At 40.0% G+C, this 22,012-nt stretch overlaps 1 protein-coding gene across 5 annotated transcripts in view; it reads left to right on the top strand.

Moving 5' to 3' along the window:
- The window catches only part of RIMS2 (regulating synaptic membrane exocytosis 2), a gene marked incomplete at its 5' end in the record, with an annotated part of 445,281 nt that overhangs the window by 417,305 nt on the left and 5,964 nt on the right, over positions 1 to 22,012 (top strand). For 4 of the 5 annotated variants that reach the window (XM_079301387.1, XM_079301383.1, XM_079301384.1 and 1 more), the window contains one exon: positions 21,192 to 21,333. In XM_079301387.1, the coding sequence (XP_079157513.1) occupies positions 21,192 to 21,333 (142 nt within the window). Of the gene's footprint in view, positions 1 to 7,955; positions 8,227 to 21,191; positions 21,334 to 22,012 lie in introns of those variants that run through there. The other variant, XM_079301386.1, reaches the window with a different exon arrangement.

Raw genomic sequence — 22,012 nt, forward strand, 5'->3', positions numbered from 1 at the left:
ACAGGGCATTTCAAAATTACCTGACTGACTTGCAAGACAAATGTCTCTTCAGTGCTGACATTTGGACTCACCAAGGCTTTTGACACTTGATGATAACATATTGCTCTTAAAGGGCAAAAATATTGAACCAGACCTGCACTGTCCTTGGCAAACTGTATTCTCTCTAGACACTGCAGCTCCTGGAGTGCAGAGAACAATGTGTGACAAGTACACACTTTGCTTTCCACCCTGTTTACATGTTCATCTTTATACATGTTTGCAAAACAAGTTTCACCTCAGCAGGATGTTCTTTGTATTTTTTCTGGCAGAATACAAACAAGACCATATATTGCTTTTCTGCAGTATATCCTCTTAAGTTACATCAGCAGATTGCAGCACCAACAGAGTTTCAGGACACCGTGCTCCACTCAAGTGTCAATAGTTCTGTACTGGTTTTGTCCCATCTCTACTGAAGATGGAATTATAAGGGAAACAAATCATGTTTCATAAAATTAGAGTGTCTGAAACTAATTATACTGTCCTCCTCTAAGGCATTCTGAAAACTTTTAGTGGAGTACACAGGCAGCTTCAATAATATAATTTGAGCATATAAATGAATAACTACAGTCAGTTTCTAAGCTGATGGGTCTGATAAATTATAAAGGTCACTCTCAGAGACAAAAAGGTGGATTTGGATCAAAACAGAGGAAGCAGATAGAATGTATGGATTCATAACAAAAAAAAACAAATCAAATCAAAGAAAACCCCACCACTTGCTTTAGTTTTTCAAACTGCTTGATTTTTTTTCCCTATGGGTTTCTTTCCCACCACTTCTTTCCTCAAAAAAAATGTAACTTTTTATTTCTGTGCTTTTGGTTTCTCTCCCATTATGATGTAATTATGAAGCATTATGATGTAATACTTTTTGCCAAGCTCTAAAACACCTTGTGATTTGCAGATCACCTTGTGATCATAAAGATGTGAAATTATTTTAATCAAAACAGAAATAGTCAGTAATGTAGAGGTTCTCTCTCCAGCCTCTTCACTACTTGGGAACTATCTACATTGTGTTTCTTCATGTTAGCCCATTAAAAACCCCTTTTGTTATTCAGAAATATTATGACTTTATTTTGGTTTTGTGGTTTTCCCATAAACATTGAAGGGGAAAGTAAATATATTTTGTTTAAATAAGAACAGACAGCTTTCACATGTGATTAATATTAGCATTAAAGTGAAGGAGTTACTTTTATAGATTTCCTTTATGTTCATTAAAGAAAGCTTAATACAGAAGACAATGCCAACTGCAGGACAAATAATTCAACTATATTGTTTAAGAAACTAAAATTGGTATCTCTATACATCTGAAAGCAGCCTATTTTTCTAAGAAAAAAAAGAACAGAAGACTTTTTCATTTCTACCTTTTAAAACAATTTTATGTTAAAATTTCCTGATTTTATTTTTTAAAAACTGCAAATTTTGGGGTTTTTGAAAGAAATGTAGTGAAAGTAATTTCTTCAAATCTGTATTCTTTGAAAATGTGCAAGACTTTGAAATTATATCCACAAGGGCTGAATTACTTAGAGTCCCATTGGCAGAGAGTGTTAAGACAATGAAAACAGTGGAATCACTATTCCCATGTAGGAGTGCTGGAATTGTGTACCAGTAAATGAATCCCAGGGTCCTAAGGTGGGCATGCAAAACAAGCAGTTCTAGGAGAATCCTGTTTTGCTGATGTAACTGCACTTACACTAATGACTGGGGAATTCTCCCAGAACAGCTGTGTCAGTCAGCAAAGCTATTTTAGTATAAATCTGTACTGTGTACCTAGCTTGATATTTGGGGTGGAGTTGACCTTAGAGTAGAAAATGCCAAAAGAAGTGGGAGAAAGGAAAAATTTACTGTTATCATGTAAGCAGGCAGAAAGGTGTAACTGCATTCTCTGTGACTGTGTAGTAGCAGATGCTCAGAAAATCCAAAATGTATAATTTAAATAAAGTAGAATTTAGAAAACTTATATCTAATGGCTAGACATAAAAATAATGTGGGAATTATTTTTATATCATGAAACTTTAAGAAGAGTAGGAGACTACTGAGGGTCACTGCTGCATGGGAGAGATTGCCATGGGATGGGGTTCATGGCAAAGGACACGACGAGCCAGGGATAAACTATTTAGCATGGTCTGTTGTGATAGGACAAGGGGTAATGGTTTTAACTGAAAGAGGCTGAGATAAGATATAAGGAAAAAGTTTTTTTATAACAAGAGTGGTAAAACTGGGGAACAGGTAGATGTCTCAATCCTGGAAACATTCAAGGTCGGGCTGGATGGGGCTCTGAGCAGCCTGGTGTAGTGGAAGGTGCCCCTGCTCATCAAGAGCACTGGGCTAGATGACTTGTAACTGTCCCTTTCAACCTAAACCATTCTATGATTCTTTCATCGTGATAAAAAAAAAAATACTGAGTCAAGAACAGTGGATTTTTATAAGATGGGAGTTAGTAAAAGCAGCCATTGCTTTGTGTGCTTGTAGATTTTTGGAACCAGCCCTTTCAAAATGCTGGGCTGGAGTTGGCACACATTCCCTGTGGGGAATGAGGACAGCCAGCACTGTCCTAACATTTAGCAAATTATAGGCAATAGCAGCTTGTTACTGCATGTTACAAGTTTTCATACATAAACGCTGTTTTACACTAACTGGGCTATGTTTTTAATGTTCTTCTCAGTGTATTGTTTTAGTTTTACACAGAGGAATAAAAAGGTTTAATTCAGTAATAATAGCAGTCGTATATTCCAGTGATACTTAATCTGGACAAATTACTGGAAATTGCTTGAATAATAACTCAGTTGGAGAAAAACATTTCCTCCAACCAATACTGGTATTTATTTTTTCTTTTTTGTTTTCCTAGAATTAGATAAATGCTGGATTTTCAAACTGGGTTATTTTTTGGAGTGGGAGACAATTCAGTTAACTCTTTTTGAGGCCCTTGTCAAATATTTCTTCTCTGTTGACATGGTGGCTCTCTCTGGTAAGTGAAGACTGAGGGCATGAGAGGAGGCAAAAACTCAGTGAAATAAAACACAGTGTAGAAAGTGTGGGGGATTCTCCCTCCTGTTGTAAGAGGAAGCAATTTGCTCTTCTTGTATTGACACATTGCACAAAGATTTCTTATAAGTGGGAAGCCATTAAGAGTTTGAATTACAATTTTAATATGTTATGCCTAATAGTTGATAGGTGTGGTGCAAGTTAAAGATAATTAAACAGCATAAAAAGCTCAGCAGCTGAACTGTTTTTTTTCTGAATACAACCACGAACAAAATAAATCACTTCTGCAGACAACAAAAGAAGTCTGTGGGCAATGCTTGACAGAAGAGGTGACAAAGAAAAGGGCAGTAACTCCTTTTCAGTCCCATTCCCAGAACACCTTCCTTAATTGCAGGTTAAAAGAGTGTGTTCAGAAACTTTAGATCACCCTTCCACAGTGACTGCACCAGAGAATTCTCTCCAAAATGTGCACAAGGTTTCAAGAACTCTTTTACAGCACTGTGTGCTTTTATCTTGTGTTCAGAAGCTGAAGCAGGCTTTAGGAATTAATCCTTAATACAGGCAATAATAAAAAAATAATCACCTAAAAAATTATTGTGGGAATTATGACCTGGAGTTCAGTACACAGAAGCAGAAATGGGAAGTGAAGAAATTTCATTTTTCCTTTTTTTTTTCTTTTCTTGAAAAAAGGTATGGTTTCATAAAGAAATTATCAAATCATTATTCTTCTAAAGCATCCCCATTTTAAGTCTAATTATTTGTGTTTACTTGAAGCAAGTTTGATGATATGTACCCAGTTAGAGCTGAAACATGGAAAACCATGGGGAATACATTAATTTCCATATTATATTTTAAATTACCTCACACAGTATATCTATATAAAAAGAGAAATATACATTTATTAAATTCAGAATCCTATTATTGCCTGGCTGTATTTAGAGTAGGTTGACACCAAATATCCAGTGTCACAAATTCACCTTTTAATTTTTGGGGAACACAACTAGTAAGCAATTGCTTCCACAGTTCTTTAGACAAGCCACCAAAATATTTTATAATAAATCTAACCTACAAATAGAATTTCCTTAGGACAGTACATACATTTATAGAAGATGTTTGACCTTGTTCTGTTTGACCTGAATTCCTAAATCACAGTTTCTTTAAGCAAACTAAGAAAATGTTAAAGAAATAGCATACCTGGAAATGTCTTGCTTTGTGCTGATATTTTACCATTGAGATGGGAATTTGGATGCTGTTCCTTTAACAGGAATTTTATTCATTCCTACCTGGTGACATAAATCAATGAGAATCAGTTAAAATTTAAACAACCAGCAAAACAACTGGAGCATGTTGTCAATGTCAGGGTAGTAAACTTGTTTTCTGCAGTTCAAAATGTGTCTAGATTGCCATCAATTAGATTATTTGTATAATGCAATCATTAGAAACTGAAGACAGCCTCCTCAAATACCATGAGAATTTATGGATTTCTCATGTCAGTTCTCTGTGTCTTTTTTGATTTGTCCATTTCAACATTTATCTTAAAGAACAAAAATACTGAGGAAGTTTGGATGGGATGGTGATCCAGTGTTTTGGCACAGATTTTTTGCCTGCATAGGTGCCTAATATCCCAGTGTCTGGGGTAATGTGTAATTGCCTACAGACTGTTGAGGTTTTAAAGTGCTGTCCTTAGTACAGGCTGATTTTATTCATGACAGTAACAGGTTTTTTATATACTATGCAATATTAGCAAAAGCATCAATTTGTTTTAATGGCTGTGGCTGCCAGGTGTGATTCCCTGCTGGGGGCTGGGAGATGCTGGGGCTCTGGCTCTGCAGGACAGCCACACTGTGTCTGCAGCCAAATTCCCACTGGGGCTGCATGTCACCAGTGAAGTGCTCCATCAATGTCTTGTTTGGCCCAGTGTGTCCAGGGCCTCATGTCACAGAGATTTACAATTTCTGCTGAGATCAGAGCTTATCAGGGAGGTGGTGGATGTGCTCATTCTTTTGTTTGGAAAGGAAAACAAGTGTAGACTGCTTTAAAGTCTCCTGGCTTCTAAGCTGATATTTCTTCTACAAGAGATACTTCTAAAGGGACTATTTACACAAGAATATTTATAAAAGTGAGTAAAAGTAGATGGATCAGATGTTCCAAATCAGTTATTCTTTTTTGAATATTTATTCTAGAGTTTATCTATGTTATTGTAAATATCTCCAAGTCACCCAACTGTTGTTTTGCCTTTCTCTGCATTCACAATGTCTTTTCAGTTTTATTTAGCTGTTTTTGTGAAAGTAACCAGTAGTTCATCTGAAATGTAATGAACATTAACTCATTTTTATTATCCAGCATCTCAAAAGCAGTCATGAATTATTATTTAATGGACATTTATTTTTCTGCCATATCTTACACTCATAAAAATGTTGAAGGAAGTTATTCTGTCTGCTTTAGTGTTTACAGATAGAAAGTTCTATAGCCACCAGGTCCTTTAAAAATATCTTTAGCAATTATTTCAACACATTTTATTAGGTTTTGCCAATTACATGATTTTGTATATTAGACATTTATTATTATTACTACCATTACACTTTATTTTAGAGTTGTTTGCTTTATAGTATTTTAGTAATGTCTTTTTAAAGTGTAAACAGGAAAAGCTCACTCTACCCCTTGAACATACTTTAAAGGGATGTAATGCAAAGGGTGATTTTATGGGAAGAGGTACTGCAGGCTGACCAGGTGTCCACTGCAGATCTTGGCAGGTCTCTGCTGCCATGGGTGCCCATGAGCCTGCCTGTGGCATACAGGGGAGGTGCTCACCTTCTTGTTAATCTGTAAAACATCACAGATATGTTGGGAGGTGACAAACTTGGGCATGTGGCCAGAGAAACATGATGAGCAACTAAATACACATTTTGGAGCATGACCTGAATGAGACATCTGAAAGATGTCAGAGCCTAGAAGAACTACCCTGGGCATTTTTTATAGTCAGTAAAGAGGAAAAAAAAAGATTTATGTTCTTCTAAAATATATGATGTTACATGAAACATGCTTTATTAGATTATAGTTATCTAGAAATCAAGTTATTGGGCAAACTGTAAAAAAAAGCTGTAAAAACTCACTGTTTTGCTGTAGATTGAGTGATGATGGTTCCATCCCTGAATCCTAAGGTTCTGACTAGTTTTCATTCCTCAACAAAGTTTGTCAGTGTTAGTGTTAGCTGGTTTTAATGTCTTATTGTTATCCTTTCCAATCACCAGCTCCAGGAAATACACGAGGGGTGTGAAGTGTATTTCACTCTACACACTTTCTTTCAGTTCACTTCAAACCACCATTCTGTCTCCAGTTTGTTAGATCAAACCCTAACCATTATTTACCATTATTTTGAGAGAATTCTTTTTTAATTTGAAAGAAAACTGAATGCACCCCATGCACTTACTATCATTACTGTTTAAAGGGCCAGTAAGGAAACAACAACGATGTGCAACGTTTAATAGCACTTTTGCACTTTTATGAAGGATGGTGGAATAAGTTACTGATGTTGCAAAGATTGCTACTGTAGCTAGTACCTCTTTTTAATAATGTCCAGTGGTTCAATTTCTTAGCATTTTAGGGGGAAGGTTACCAATACACTCAGTTAATAGCAATACTGTATAGCAATACATTCAATTAATGTATCATAATGGATAAAAGAAAAAAAAAGGTAACATTAAATAGTGTTGAGGGAGATATGGAAGTAAGACTGGATAAAACCCCCAAAATTCTATGTTGTAGCTATAAATAAATCCTCTAAGGAGTGAATTCAGAAAAGGTGCACTCGTGCTTGCGAAGGAGGCAGGTGTGCTTTAGAGAAATACAGCTTGGCTTAAGCGGAGGAGAGATGAAGGATTTGCGGTGGCTTGCGGGGCCAGTTCCTCAAGAGGTGCTGGGCCACTGACAGAAGCATTGAACATGAGCTCACACACAGAAGGCTCACGCTGAACATCAGGGAATATTTTTTCACTGTGAGGGTGAGCGAGCATTGATGAGTGAGGTGTCTCAGAGGGCCTGTGAGTCTCCATCCTTGGAGATACTCAAAGCCGTCTCGCCCCAGTCAGGGCAGGTGGCTCTGTGACCCTGCCTGGTGACCCAGGGACCCCTTCCCACCTCAGCCTTTCTCCGGCCCAGTGCTTCATTCCGTTTTTTACAGATCCCACCCGGGAGCAGGCTCTCGCCCTTTGGTGTGTGTCCTGCGGGCCAGGAGCGGTGGCAGCGCTGACCAGCCCCGCTCCCCGCCGGGACCCGCCGCGTTCTCCGGTCCGTGCCGAGCCAGGGCCGCCCCTTCCCCGGCCTCCCCCCGCCTCCAGCATCCCCGTGAGCCCCGGCCAGCCCCGGCCGCCCCTCCCGCCGCTCGCCAGCCCGGCGGGAACCGGGCGGAGAACAGAGTCTGCGGGCGGTGCCTGCGGGACGTCCCGCCGCTGCCGGCCGGCGCCGTGCCCCTGTCCTGCCTATTTACAGCCGGGCTCGCACGACGGCGCCGTCCCGTCCCGCTCCGCCCGCCCCGGAGCCCCGCGCCGGCCGAGCGCTCGCCCCGCTGGTAGGCGGCTCCGTGCGGGCTGCGGCGGCCCGCCCCGCCGAGAGCAGCGGCAGCGGGACACAGCCCGGCTCGGCGGGGCAGAGCCCAGCGGCGGGACTCAGCCCGGCTCGGCGGGGCAGAGCCCAGCGGCGGGACAGAGCCCAGCGGCGGGACTCAGCCGGGCTCGGCGGGACAGAGCCCAGCGGCGGGACTCAGCCGGGCTCGGCGGGGCAGAGCCCAGCGGCGGGACTCAGCCGGGCTCGGCGGGGCAGAGCCCAGCGGCGGGACTCAGCCGGGCTCGGCGGGGCAGAGCCCAGCGGCGGGACAGAGCCCAGCGGCGGGACTCAGCCGGGCTCGGCGGGGCAGAGCCCAGCGGCGGGACAGAGCCCAGCGGCGGGGCTGAGCCCGGCTCGGCGGGGCAGAGCCCAGCTCCGCGGCGCGCAGCCCGCCCAGCGCTCCCCGCCGCCCCAGCCCCGCCGCCAAGACGCCGCGCTTCTTGTACCGCGCCAAAGGCGGGTGCCGCTCGGCCAAGATGGGCCGGCAGACGGCGGCCGGCGGGCGCGCCATGCAGCGGTCGCAGAGCCGGAGCAGCCTCTCCGCCTCCTTCGAGGCGCTGGCGGTCTACTTTCCGTGCATGAACTCCCTGGAGGAGGAGGACCGAGGTGAGGGGCCGGGGCTCGATCGGCGCCGGTGTGCGCGGGGTCCGCGGGCGCTCGGGCCGCTCCAGGGACGGGCCGGGGTCGGTGCTGGGCGAGGGGCTGGATGGGGGACACGAGTGATGGAGGGTGGCCTGGGCTGACACAGAGATCGGTAGCACCGTGCTTGTGGCTGGAGACTGAGGTGTGATTTAACAGATGGTGTTTATTGACACATTGGGAAGGAAGTTCTACCTGAACTTTAAGTATGTTGGAGGGAGAAATAAAGGAGAGAGGGTCTTTCCATTCTTTGCATTTTCTGCTCATTCGTACGAAAAACAAACCACGTTTCCTCGCGGGTGCTTTTCTGACAATCTGCGGGTTTGCTTAGGTATCCCTTGCCTGTCATTACTACATAATTCGTACAGAACACCGGAGTGGAGCAGTTAAATGCTGGCCCCGAGTACCCTGTCCTTAGAGGCAGCAGTGTAGGTTGAAGGCTACCAAGAGAAATGGATTTTCTGTGGATTTTTTGTGTAGCCATGCCCCCCCAAAAGATTTGCTGTTTGGAATGTGCAAATGTGCATACATAGTTAAGCATGGCATCAAACTCTATCCAGGATAGAACTTGTATTTCAAGAGTTTGTTTTGAGTATACTGGTTTCATAAAGAAAATAATGTGTTCTGTTGTGTTTAAATAAATTTATGTATAGAATAAACTGATGGGCTTTCCCTTGTTTTATCAGACCTAATTCAAGATTTTTAATTCCATTGAGATTAATGGAGCAAATTGCACCTTCAATAGATTTGAACACTATGAAACAGAGATATCAATGTCCAGTGCTGCTATGCAAAAATGTAATGGTGTGTATACACCATTCATGAGGCATTTAAAATACCTGCATGTTCATTTATCACCTTCCACATTTCATGCTGTGAGTTCAGTGGTTAATGTGTGTCCCCAGTCTTTGTGTGTTTTATCTTTTCATGTGCAACAGTGTCTGAAGTTTTTTCTCCAAAACATCTCTCATGTCTGATTGAATCCCAAGGGATGGTCCCTCACCTTTTCCCTGCTCTTACTCTGGGGCTGCCCACGTTGCCCCTTTCAGTGGAAAAGAAGTGGCTGCCCCATGGGGCAAACTGTGCTGTCTTTCAGTACTCTCATCTGCTTTATGCCTTAAACAATGAAGTGAACTGCAAAATATTGCCAGTAGACTGCAGGGTAGGCTTCAGATGGCATTTTTAATACTCTGGATGTGCTAATAAACACAATGGCTGAAAGCACGCACTGAAAATATCAAAAATTATCCTAAACATGTTAAGCTATTCTTTAAAGATTCTTTTTCTTTATCATTTCAGAAGTGTTTTCTTTTCAGTCCTGATTTTTAGCTACAATACTTCCATTAATCCTATGTGAAGTCACAATATTGATTTGTTTTGTTCTACTTGGTTTTCTTTACTTCTCTAAGAAGCATTTAACTTATTCCTTGGTGAAATCTGTGTTTGCTTAAAACTGTTCAATGGTTCAAAGAACTATAAAGTACATGGAATTCAGTAGAGAAGTATCTGTAAATGTAAGGGTAGTTGTAATAATTTATTTATTTTGTGCTGGCAAAAGTGTTAAAAGATTGTATACTGATTCACATGTCAGTGTGTTGATTTATGTTATCTGACCCTGTTTAGAGGAAGGCTGCACTTGAAAATGCATTTTATTAATTCCCATGAAGAAATAGAAATGTAATTGCTATACAGTTTTGTGGATTTGAGTTTCTGCTACCTCAGTTTAGACATACCAGATTACAGAGGGAATGGCAGGCTGAGATCATTTCCCAAGTGTTCTCAGTGGAATTAGAAAGAAAAAATTGTGTTGTGTTTTCTGAATGGCAAGTCACCTCTGCACTCAAATTGGAATTTGTTGTCTTATGAGTGTTTATGCAATTTTATTAATGTACTGTAGTTAAAGCAGTTGTGGTATGTGGACTCCAGTGTACGTTCACATACAAATGTTCTTTTACAGTTCAATCTGGAAAAGATAAACCAATTTCATAAGTTAACTGTCCTCAAGATGTAGTTATTTCTGCAGGTGGTGGGTAGCTTTAAAAAAGATAACTTGTTACAAGGGCGGGGTTTTTTTGTTTGTTTGGGTTTTTTGTTTATTTGTTTTTTTGTTTTGTTTTTCTTTTTAGTTTTTTTTTACATTTCACACTCAGTCATATTTTTTATACAAGTACAAAATCTGACATGTTGAGGCATTTGAGATAGTCTCTTGAAGACTTTTGTTTATTGACTGCTGAAGTGAATATACTGGTCCAGAGGTGTATCTATCAGTATGAAAGAATATGAGTACTGTCAAGTTTAGAAGTGGCAAGTAGCTCAGTAAAACATATAAATAATTTTTGACACTATTTTTGAACATGATGATTAAGAAGGTCCTTTTACATGCTGGTTGATTAAAGGAGACCTTTAAGCCCTGGCATCCAAGCTGTGATGTGGGCTGTGGAAAAGCTGCTGTTTTCAGTTGGTGGACATGAATTTGAATCATAGAATCATCAGGGTTGGAAGGCACCTTCAAGAACATCCATTCCAGCTGTCCACCCAGCACTACCACTGCAAACCCTAAACCCCTAAACCCCATCACCCAGAGCCAGATCCAGATGCCTCTTGAACACCTCCAGGAATGGGGACTCCACCATCTCCCTGGGAAAACGGTGCCAATGCCTGACCACCCTAACAGTGAATTTTTGTTTCTAGTATCTAATCTGAATTTCCCCTGTCTCAGTTTGAGGCCATTTTCTGTTGTTCTCCTACTGCAGGCAGAGCAGAGGAGACTGAACCTCGCCTCACTAGCCTCCTGTCAGGTGCATGTAGAGAGTGATGAGATCCCCTGAGTCTCCTCCAGGCTAAACAAGCCCAGCTCCCTCAGCTATTTCTCATAAGACTTGTTTTTTAGAGCATTGTTGCCTTTCTTTGGACATCCTCCAGCACCTCAGTGTCCTTGGAGGACCCAAACCTGAACACAGTACTCAAAGTGTGGCCTCACCAATGCAGAGTACAGGGGAATTTATCATGGCTGCTCCTGAACTTGCCATGCTTGGCCAGGTTTGCAATACAGGGAGCTGCTATTTAAAACAGTGTTTCTTACCAGTTGAGAGGAATCCTTCAAGTTTATGCACATTCATTATTTAGTAGTTTATTATTCTTAACCACATCTAGTAAAAGGTGTAAGAAATTAGTTCTTTGCATCATCAATTTCTTTCTGGCATGTCTGCATGTATACATAAAGGACCAGCATGCTGCCAGAGAAAATTATTTACGTTGTCAAAGTATCAAGGATTTTAGAGAGGTGTCTTTTGCATTTTATTTTGTTAGATTAATTGATCATAAAATGTATGGCCAGCATACTGAAATGAGAATTGGTGTTAAATAACACTTGGAACAGACTTAAATTATGTGGAAATTGTTGAAGGGGTATGGGGACAGAGTACAAATCAGGATGTGTATGAATGCTCTTGAAGCATCCCAAACCGTTTTTTTTTTTTAATCTTGGCTTTGCTGAAATTAAAGAAATTTTGTGATTGTCAAAAGGTAAGAGAATTTCTAGTGTAAATGCATGTGATATCCTTTTAGATGTCTATGTAGTCACAGTGCAAAGTCTCATGCACATGGTACATTTACAAGTAGTGCATGAATACTAAACTAAGTGAATAAACTCTTAGGTACAAGAAGCTTACTGGGAAGAAGTAGAGTTACCCAACAGGCAAAAGGAGGGAGGCTCAGATCACATGATGTGATTACTAGAAAGACTATGTCTGTTTTTGTGAGTGGGGCTGGTAACTGGGTGCTTCCTCAAATTACACTGTGTGTTGTTTACTGCAGTAAATTTTCACTATTGTTTCCTTTTTTTCCTTTTTATACTCTACTTACATTCACTCCTGATTTGCATTGTTATAAACAGTTAAGCAGCACATTGCCAGGAGTGCAGCTGTGGAGCTGCTGGTCATGGCAAGTGTGCAGAGCTATGCCTACCAAAAGGAAGTATATTTCAATTTAATATCTTCTTTTGCCAAAGTTTTTGGGTGGTTGTGAAGTTACGAGATTGAAGGGGAAAGCCAAATGCTTTGCAGGTGCTGAAGACAATTCAAGAGATAATTTATGATAATTTAAGACATAAATTAATTCAGAACTGGAAAGCATCTTGGTCTCCCAGTATGTTAGAAAAACAAAAGGCAATTAAAAAAAAAGCCACAGAATGTTCTTCAGTCCAAGACACTCATGGCAAAAATAGCAAAAATTAGTTGAGTTAGCTGAGGAGAAGTTACATTGCAGTTTTGCATATAGATGTCTACTGAAAGAAGTATCTGGGTGCTGCTGCAGGAGTTCAGCAGGAATAGAAGCAGATTATGCTCTCCTGTCACCTGGCTGATAACTAGCTGAGAAACCTGCTGGAGGGGTTGTTCCATCCCACATAGGTGTCAGGGAGAGTGCTGCCCCTGAGTGAAGGCTCAGGGCTTATTTAAAGGTACACTGAGCTGCTCAGTTGAGCACTGGTGATGGCTTCAGTGGCATTTCTCACTGATTAGTCACTGCACATTGAAGAGCTGGAATAAAACTCAGCAGTTCCTGGATTCTGTTCCTGTGGTTAGACCGCCAGATCACAGTGTCCCTCTGGAGGTCTCAGTAGACAATAGCAAGCAGACAATAATTTGACCAGAAATAGAAAATGGGGGAAGTAGTAACAATAAATTCATTAGCACGGTAATTACTAAAGTGAAGAGAATTCTGCACATGAAGTAGTTATCCTTCAAAATTACCATCTTAAAAAGAATAAAGTAATATAGGAGTATGAGGCTATGAAGAAAATGAGAATAACTACATAATCTTGAGGGAATTGGCCTACATTTTAGCCTTGGTGGTAAAGATGACCTTGTTTGTGTGGAATGTTCATAGGCAGAGCCAAGAAATGATAGGAAAGAAGGGTATAATGCCCTGTGATAGGTTATCCACTGTAAGAGATGAAGCTTTAAAGGTTTTGGCTCACTTGATGCTAGCACACTGGAGATCATCTGCTGCACATTGCATGCAGTGGTGGGGTCACTCATCTTGGAGCATAAAAAGCACTCTGAATTGCAATAATAATTTTTCTGTAACACTCTGCATGACATTTAAGTTTATAGTTGATAATTTTTTCTGTTTGCAGTAAGGGACAGTTCAGAGGCTGACTCAAGGTAGTGGGTCTTTCTCATTTCTGCAGCTCCAGAAAGTGGAGCTGAGTTCTAGGGTGAAGGCAGTGTAGCAGGCATTTGAACAAGTCACAGGTGTTTTTACCAGTTATACTCAGGTACTATGCTAATGAAGTACCCATAGATGCCAAGAATTATAAGAACTTTTAAAAAAAAATAAGCATGGAAAAAGCTATACTGTTGCTGGCAAAGTAAGGAGTGTGACAAAAAAAATCATGTGTACTCTGGAAACTAGGGAAAAGTAGAAGAAACTGCAGAGGGATTGACATTCAAAGTACAACATACTTCAACTTGAGTTAGAAATGTCCAGTATATTTTTAAAGCTGTGTTTCTCTTATAGTTGTGTCTCTCTTCTGAGCTGGTTACACTGCAGTATGTACCTGAATAGCTGACAGATAATTCAGATATGGCTGTAGCAGCAGCAGTGAAGCTTCAATTTATAATAGGTTGCATCTCTGGTGGTACCTCCATAAATGTGAAAAAACCTGTCTTATATCTACGTGCTGTAATTGTCATTTTTCAATGTCAAGGTCAAGAGTAATCAGAGCAGCAACACACTGTGTTGTCATTGTTTCAATTTGGAGAGGTAAATGTTTAACAGCAGTAGTTTGAAAATGGGTCATTACAGTGTGAAATTTGCTCAGTTTTTTGTGAACGGTGGTTATTTAAATAAAGATATTTCCATAGGATCATTAGTCATCTTAGACAAAGCAAAGGAGGAAAAGCTGTTTCTAATTTGTGTAATCTCAGTAGCCATCCAACTTCTTGGCACCATCTACCTCATTAAGCCTTAATAGACGGTGTTGAATTGTTTCTGCACATTTGCTACATCATTCAAAAATGCTGCCCAGATCTGTCTGATAGTATATGCAGTGACCCTTGCTACAATAAAAATAATCAAGGTTGGGGTAAAGAATAGTGTTATTGCCATTATTTCATATTTTAAAAATATCTTTCACTTAATATAATGCAAAAAAAGCTATTCTAAGCTCCTCAATATATGTAATCTTTTCTGCTTAAGCATTTTTAATCTGCTCTTGACACTACATGAAATAATGGTTATTAGTAAATACATAAGAATGGTATGCATCCAGAGAATTTAATGTCCATGCAAACAAAAAAACCTGCAGAAATGGTTTCTGTTTACTTTGGATGATCATCCTTTGTCACTGGCAAAATGAGAGACTGGATGGGAAGAGTTCTGTGATGAAGATGTACACCTGTCTAGCTGTTCTTTATATAAATTGTATACAAAATTAGAATGTAATTTCACAAAACTAATTTCTCTGTTTTTCAGGATTTTAATGGATTGGGGATAAGACTGATTTCCCACTTCATTGTGCTTTTTGTAGTTGTGTGGATTGTTGCACAGGTTGTACAAAGTGGATATAAAATGCTACCATTCTGTTTTGACACATGCACAAAATCTGCACAAATTATTATAGACCTATTACATTTGAATGATGAGAACATTTATCTGTGTGGAGATCATGACTGGTCTAAATGAGGGCTCTTGAAGAACTGTTCATTCAGATCACTTGTCACATGGGACATACAGGCTACAAAGCCATGTGTTTTTGTTGTCATATCTCTGTGTTCAGGTTTACAGCAGGTAGATGGCTTTTGGCAGGTAAACCCTCTGAACACACCTAGAAAACTGATGGCTTTACAGAAACAGAGACCTCTGCAGTGGTGCTGGGAGGGCCTGAGTGGCTGTGTGTAGTTCTATTCCTGATCTGCATCTCACTGGCAGGATCTGTGATCAGCACCTCTGTGCTGTGATTCTCTATGTACTAATTTGGTGTTACCAGAAGTATTATTTAGCACAGATACTGAAAACAAATCCTAGGCTGCTCAAGATGTTTGTGTCCTTCTTATATGTTGCATGTGATTCTAAATAATAGTGCTGGGGATACTAAAGTTTTAGGAACATTAAGTACTTATTGTGTATGTAGGAAAACAGCTCTTTGTTTACTGTCCAGTCCTGTAAAAATATTTCAAAAACCTTTATGGGAACATAAAGCCATAAATTGAAGATCCTAAAGTGATGGATGCCACACACAGACAAAAACAATTTCTCTTTTCTGATGCTCTTAACAATTTGCTGAAGGATCAGTTAATATTGGAGAATGGATATCAGAACAGCAGTGAAATTAAAATGGCAGAATACAGCTTTAGACACATTAAGATGTGGGAGAGAATAAGGAGCAGTGCTTACCTTTAACCATAGCATTGCTCAGAAGCCACGTATGGTAAACTGACTTATATCACATGGCCACAACAAGGCATGGAGCTGACTGAACATGCACCCTGCCTTGCCATGGCAGGGAAGTAAAATACAGACAAAGGATGCTGCAATCTGGCCAGAACAAATGAGATTCAGGATGGCTGTCTCTTGGGTCCTGTAGGAGAGTAATTAAAGAATGGGATGCCAAGCCTTTGACCTGAAGTGCAAGCAACAGTTTTGCATTTGATTGTTGTTGATTTTTTTAATTCAGCTCTATCTTTTGCATTTTCTTAGGTGCTATCTTAATTAACCATGCTTCCATTATGTCCAGAGGAAGAAACAAAAAGAACAGGACAAGAGTGAAAAAGTGTTTCTTGACCAAAAATTAAGAACTAGTGAGGCCTCCCAAGAAATTTAAAAATGCATGGGGCAGACTGAGGCTGTCAGCCCAGACTCTTACACTTTCCAAACCTGACTGCTTCCATATTGAATAGCTTTCTTGCTGAAGGCAGCTCTGCTTTGGGCATATCAGGGCAGGCCATTCCTGTCCCAGTCTAAATGTATCAGTATTTTACATTCAGATATTCATGGAAACAGGAACCAGAATGCAGATCATCCCTTCTTTCTTGCAAGTAAGAGAAAGCCCCTGGTTACAGTTTCCCCCCGGCTCTGAAATGCTCTTGGGGTTTCAGAAATGCTGACAGCATGCACTCTGAAAATGTCCATCAGAAGGACTGTAACACAAAACTTCATAAACTGACTGTTACTGCTGGCCTGTGAGAATCAGTGAAATGAGCTCAAACTGACGTGACAATGGGTTTCCCAAATCCTGCTTAAATTAATATATCCTAAACTATGTCTTCTGCTTGGAGTCTATGGGTAACGCAGAGAAAGAAAGAACTTGGCTGTGCTTCCTAGTGCTTCAAGAACTGAATGCTTTGTTCAATGTATACAAAGCTTGGGCTGTCCCAGAAACAGAGCTTTGTGGCTGCGAGGGAATTTGAGACCTAGCCTGTCCCTCTTTTCTTCCATAGGTTCAAATTTTCTTAAACTGTCTTTTATCAAGTTGTTAACATATCCAGAGCAGGTAACTACATATGTAAAGAATTTTATTCTTAAAAAATGGACACTTAAAGGCAGCTTATTCTCTTTGTGGATCTGACTCCTGGGTTGAGATGACAATGCTGAAGGAGTTTTTTGCAGCTTTTCTGGTGAGGTGGGGAGAGCAGAGAAGAGCCACCTCAAACACTTCAGTGTGTTTCTGAAGCCACAGCTGCTCTGCAGTCCGTACAGTCCTACCAAGAGATCCCATACCAGCTGGGTATGGCATGGCCAGCCTGCCTGTGCCTGTGCCATGTCCCCTCCTGGCTCTGAGCCTGCTGGGGAGCAGTTGTAGGAAGCTCCTGCCGAGAGCAAGCTGAGAGCTCTCGCGCTCACCACCAGCAGCGGATTTCATCCGGTCACATCCCAGATGATGTAAGGTGTTCTGTTGCATTCACTGCAGTTTTTGACTTCTCCTCATCTGCTGTTGAAGATTGTATCAGTAGTTTTGCATCCCTAATTTGTAAGTGATTTGCACTCCAAGTTGTGGGAACAAATCATTCTGTGCATAACTTAGAAAATGTGGCCTGCGGAGTCTATTTGCAGTAACCATATTAGTTAAATTACCAGCCTTATTAACTGTAAGAATGAATGTGCTTTCATAAATACCAAAGCAATTATTTCTGGTAATTTATTCCACTTCTTACGATATGGCTGCAAGAATCTGGTGTTTTTCAGATAATATATTCCATATTTTGTGGTGGGGACTTGAGAGAAATTTCTTTTTACTAAGGCAATTAGCTTATACTAATTTGGAGAACATTTTCAATGTTCTTTATTAGGGTTTAGGAAATGGTGAGTAAAATTATTTTGATTGTAGGTACTCAGCAACATAACAACAAAGTACACTTCTAAACTCTCATTTCTGTATCTTTTCATTTGGTAAGATTAAAACAGGATCCATAACATGAGTGTGCAAGTATATATACTTCAGGTTTATAAAACCAACCCACTTTTACAGTGACACCAGTTAGATACTTATTTCTGAGTGAGTGGTGCCTCCCTAAGTTACTAATCTAGCTAGAGTTTAGTATTGCCTTAGTTGGGTTCAACTGTATGTTTGTCTTAACAAATATCTTTTTCCAGAATTACCTGTCTTGAAAGAAAAGGAACAACTTTAAATAATGTATTTTGTTTGTTCCTTTTGATTTGAGTCCAGTATGGAATGCAGCCACGTGAGTAGCTGAATTAACACAAGGGAAGAGGTTTCAATTTCCAGGCAGGAATGGGGGAAAACAGTTTGGCTTTAGAGGAGTGATATGATCTTCAACCACATGATCTTCCAGCTTGGTAGTATGGCACCAAATGCTGTTTCTTTGAGCTGAGTAGCTACTTTGTGGTTTCATTGATCCTTGAAACCTTTTAATTTTTTTAATTCTGAATTTATGAAACATCAATTATGGATGGTACAACTACTATCTTTGCTTTTAAATTGTTTAAAGAATTGTAGGATTATGTTTGATTTATTAACATTTTTCCAGAGACAAAAATATTGCTAATATTGGAGGCAATCCGGTGGGGGTATTTCTTGTGTATTATTATATAGTAGTTTAGCCACGTTTCATCTGAAAGAATATTTATGTCAAAAGCAGTGACTCTGGAGTCATGCCACCCAGATCTGGGTCTTCTGTTAATTCTATTCCAAGTTGCCATGTTGCTGTTAAAATCTTCAGTTCTTACTTCAGGAGACATCAACATCATGATTAGGAGCTTTATTGATGAAAGCTCAGATCTTTCTCTTCAGAGACCATTTAAGAGTGCTGCGTGTTTCTGTTGAAAATTGGGAAATAGTTATTCACATAAACTCCTTTCAAGCCTCCTTAAATTCTGTTTTAAGATCAAAATAAGTACTGTTTACCACTCACAACAATGCAGAATTTGGATTTACTACACATGCCTAACTTTCATGCTGTATCAAAGTCATATCTGTGTGTGCCTGTTGTCATGTGAACCAGACCACTTATTTCAGTTATAATGAATGTGGGAAAGTAAAACTGCTTTAAATTAAGGTTTAGGGGGTTGCTATGAAGATGTGTGTCTCTATGAAGACTTGAATGGCAGTTGTGCAAGTTCTGCCTTGATTTCTCAGTAAATTGATGTGCAATGGATGTTTTCATTTTCTATTCTTCTACAATGAAAGTGTACAAACTTATAATTCTAGTTCAGAAAAAATAATCTGCCTTACAAAATAATAGAAGTTACTAGATACTCCCTCACATATTACATAATCAAACATATATTTCTCCCAAACTCCCAAATCTTTGAAAGACCTATGAAGATCCTGAAGAATCATGCAAGATGGAGATGCTCTTTTAAATTTGCGTTAGGGACTTAATGTTTACAATAATGGAGAATGCCCATCATTCAATGTGGCTGAATGAAAATGAATGCTTACTCATCAAAAGAATTCATAGAACAGAAGAGTAATATCCTGTGTGGCTTCAGAGTTGTATGCCTTTCACATGTAGCTAACATGTGAAACTGTCATGTAACTATCATGTAACACATGATGCAGTGTACCTTTTTCTACAAAACCACAACACAATATTTTCTTAGCAGTTTCTGGGAATATGTTTTTGAAATGACTGCTTGCATTTTAGAACAACTCTGTTGGAAGTCAGCTGTCAGCTTTCATTAGTTGAATATAAATAATAAACCAGCAGCACTTGGAACAGTGCAACCCAGAAGAAATGAAATTGTTGATTTCTGACTTTCATTTTTCCTGTGTTGTAGCAGTCTGGTAACTTTTTTATTTGCATTTTTTTATATCAGGTATTGATGGGCATTTTTAAAGGAATTTTGATGCAATAAAATTTATTTTTTTCATTCTACTGCGTACTGAATTCATTTGGGTAGCTGAAGTTCTGGAGGTAAATTATTAATTCTGTTATTATTGCTATTTGTATGTAGCAATTAAAAGTAATGGTCTTAAGGAATAGAAGGCTTGTAATAAGCAATATTATTTGAACCACTCATGATACTGCTGTAGAAATGTCTCACTGATGCTAAATATTGCAGAGTTATTAATCTTTCTTGACAAGGAACCAGTGGTTTTCAAGGTATTTTTGGTGACTAGCTCTCACTTCACTACATTTCCCATGTTCTTTATCTGACCTAATATTCCTCCTAACTGAAGGGCCTGGAGATTTCAGCCCATGCTGCAGCCTGTAGGACAGTGACAATGAGTGCACACATTGAAATTGAGGTCTCTCTCCCATTCCCTGTCTGAGGGTGCAGATCCTCTTACTCTAAGCCAGTCCCTGGCTCACACATTCCCCCTGGGGTGTGATATTCCTTGTCACAGGATGATCTCCTTTCCTTTTTCAAATCCCTAAAGCTTCACCAAACTCACAGTCCAGAAGTTCTTCTGACCTCCAGTACATGGCAAGGCAGAGAAGGTGTAAAGTGTACCAGATGCTACAAACAACTGCAGAAGGAATTTGAATCCATCAATATCCTAAGATATTGGATATTACTCTGCCCTCATTGTATCAGTATTTAAGAATATTATTATTTGTTAAGGCATATTTAAAGTTCTTTTTTATAATATCAGTATATTGCACATCACTGTGCTGCACTCAGAGATATATCAGATTCAAAGAAATCAGTATGCAGAATTCCTTGCCCTATTGCAGGGAACAGCATTTAAGATGAGAAATGAAATGGAGTGGCTGTCTTATTCATGAAAGAAAAACTGAGGCTTCATTCCTGCTCATTTCATCCCATTGAGGTCTTATCAAAATTCCTACACTAAAATGCTATTATATTGTTTGAGTATTTTTTCCCACCTCTCACACTGCTGTTTTTGCAAGTAAAATTAAACTATGCAAATAGATGTAAAAATGTTATTCTTGGTGATGATAATAAAGTTTTATATTGTGCATAAAAATCAATACTGTATATGTATGCTAAATCTAAATTTAAATTTATCAGCTAGTGAATAGAAAAGAAAGCATGGGAGGGTTCTTGAGTTTACTATCCTCACTAATGGATATCTGTAACTTGATTTAGGAGATAATGACCAAATGTTTATAAAACAATAATTCATCTGAATTAGAACATTTCTCTGCAGGTTTTGACATCATGGTAACATTTTAATTGAATTCCTAAGAGAAATTTGTTCATCCAGGGAAAATACATTTTACACACGCTAGACTATGGATTGTTTAAATCTGGTTCCTGCTGTGGGCAGACTTGTGTTGTCTGACCTTGGAAAGGAGACAGTGATAGAATTAAGATCCTGTAAAAGAGATTTATGATGCTGTTTGCTGGTTACTAAAAAATTGATAATTTTAAAATGGAAGTTTTGTTACAGGTCAATGATTAGTGGCTCTGAGTGTGCTCGTGGAGCAGGGGGTGTGTGTGCAGGGTTGCCCAGCTGCAACAGCACAGTGGCATGGGGGCTTCTCTTTTGTCTCCAACAGAAGCAGGGGGCAAGAAGCTGCGGAGCACCGTCCAGAGGAGCACGGAGACAGGGCTGGCCGTGGAGATGAGGAACTGGATGACTCGCCAGGCCAGCCGGGAGTCAACAGATGGGAGTATGAACAGCTACAGCTCTGAGGGAAAGTAAGCAGCATGTACAGCTCTGGTTTCCTGACTTTTCTCCATGAAACTGGTCATTAAAAGAAGCACAGTTAGTGCTGTAGGTCCTGTTCAGTCAGAATTCCCTTCACAAGCCAGTGTCATTGGTGAACTAAGCCTGAGAGTCTCCCACTGTTGGTGCAGGAGGAGGATCATTTCTGCTGTGCCGTGAAAAGGGCACATGGTGGGTCAGATCATCATCATGAGGTGTGTCAGGAGGGAAAGCAAGTGCAGTACACCAGGTAAAACACAGATACAGACAAGTTCTCTTCCAAAAACTCCTGGCATACCAGGTGTCATTCACTGGGCTCAAGAGTTTTCCAAGATCCTGAAAGTTTTTCAAAGATTCTGCTACTTTTAACCTGAAGAAATTATCTGGGCAGAAGTACAAGTCTGTCATATATCATGGTTATCATAAAAGCCCAAGTTAAAAACATCTGAGTGATATATCTGAGAGATTGCCCAGAAAAGTCTTATTGTAGGTTGATTTATTAGTGGTGTTCACAGCACTGGACAATACATCTGTGTTGCACAATATATCTTATGTGTCCAAGTTGATGCACTATATGCATTTGAGATGGACATTTCTTAATGGTTGGTCATTACAAATTTCGTTAGTTCTTGTTGCTCTGTAATGGGTCACAGATAATTTATGTGAAGCATT

The sequence above is a fragment of the Erithacus rubecula genome (assembly GCF_903797595.1).
Source record: "Erithacus rubecula genome assembly, chromosome: 3".
In the NCBI taxonomy this organism is placed as follows: Eukaryota; Metazoa; Chordata; class Aves; order Passeriformes; family Muscicapidae; genus Erithacus; species Erithacus rubecula.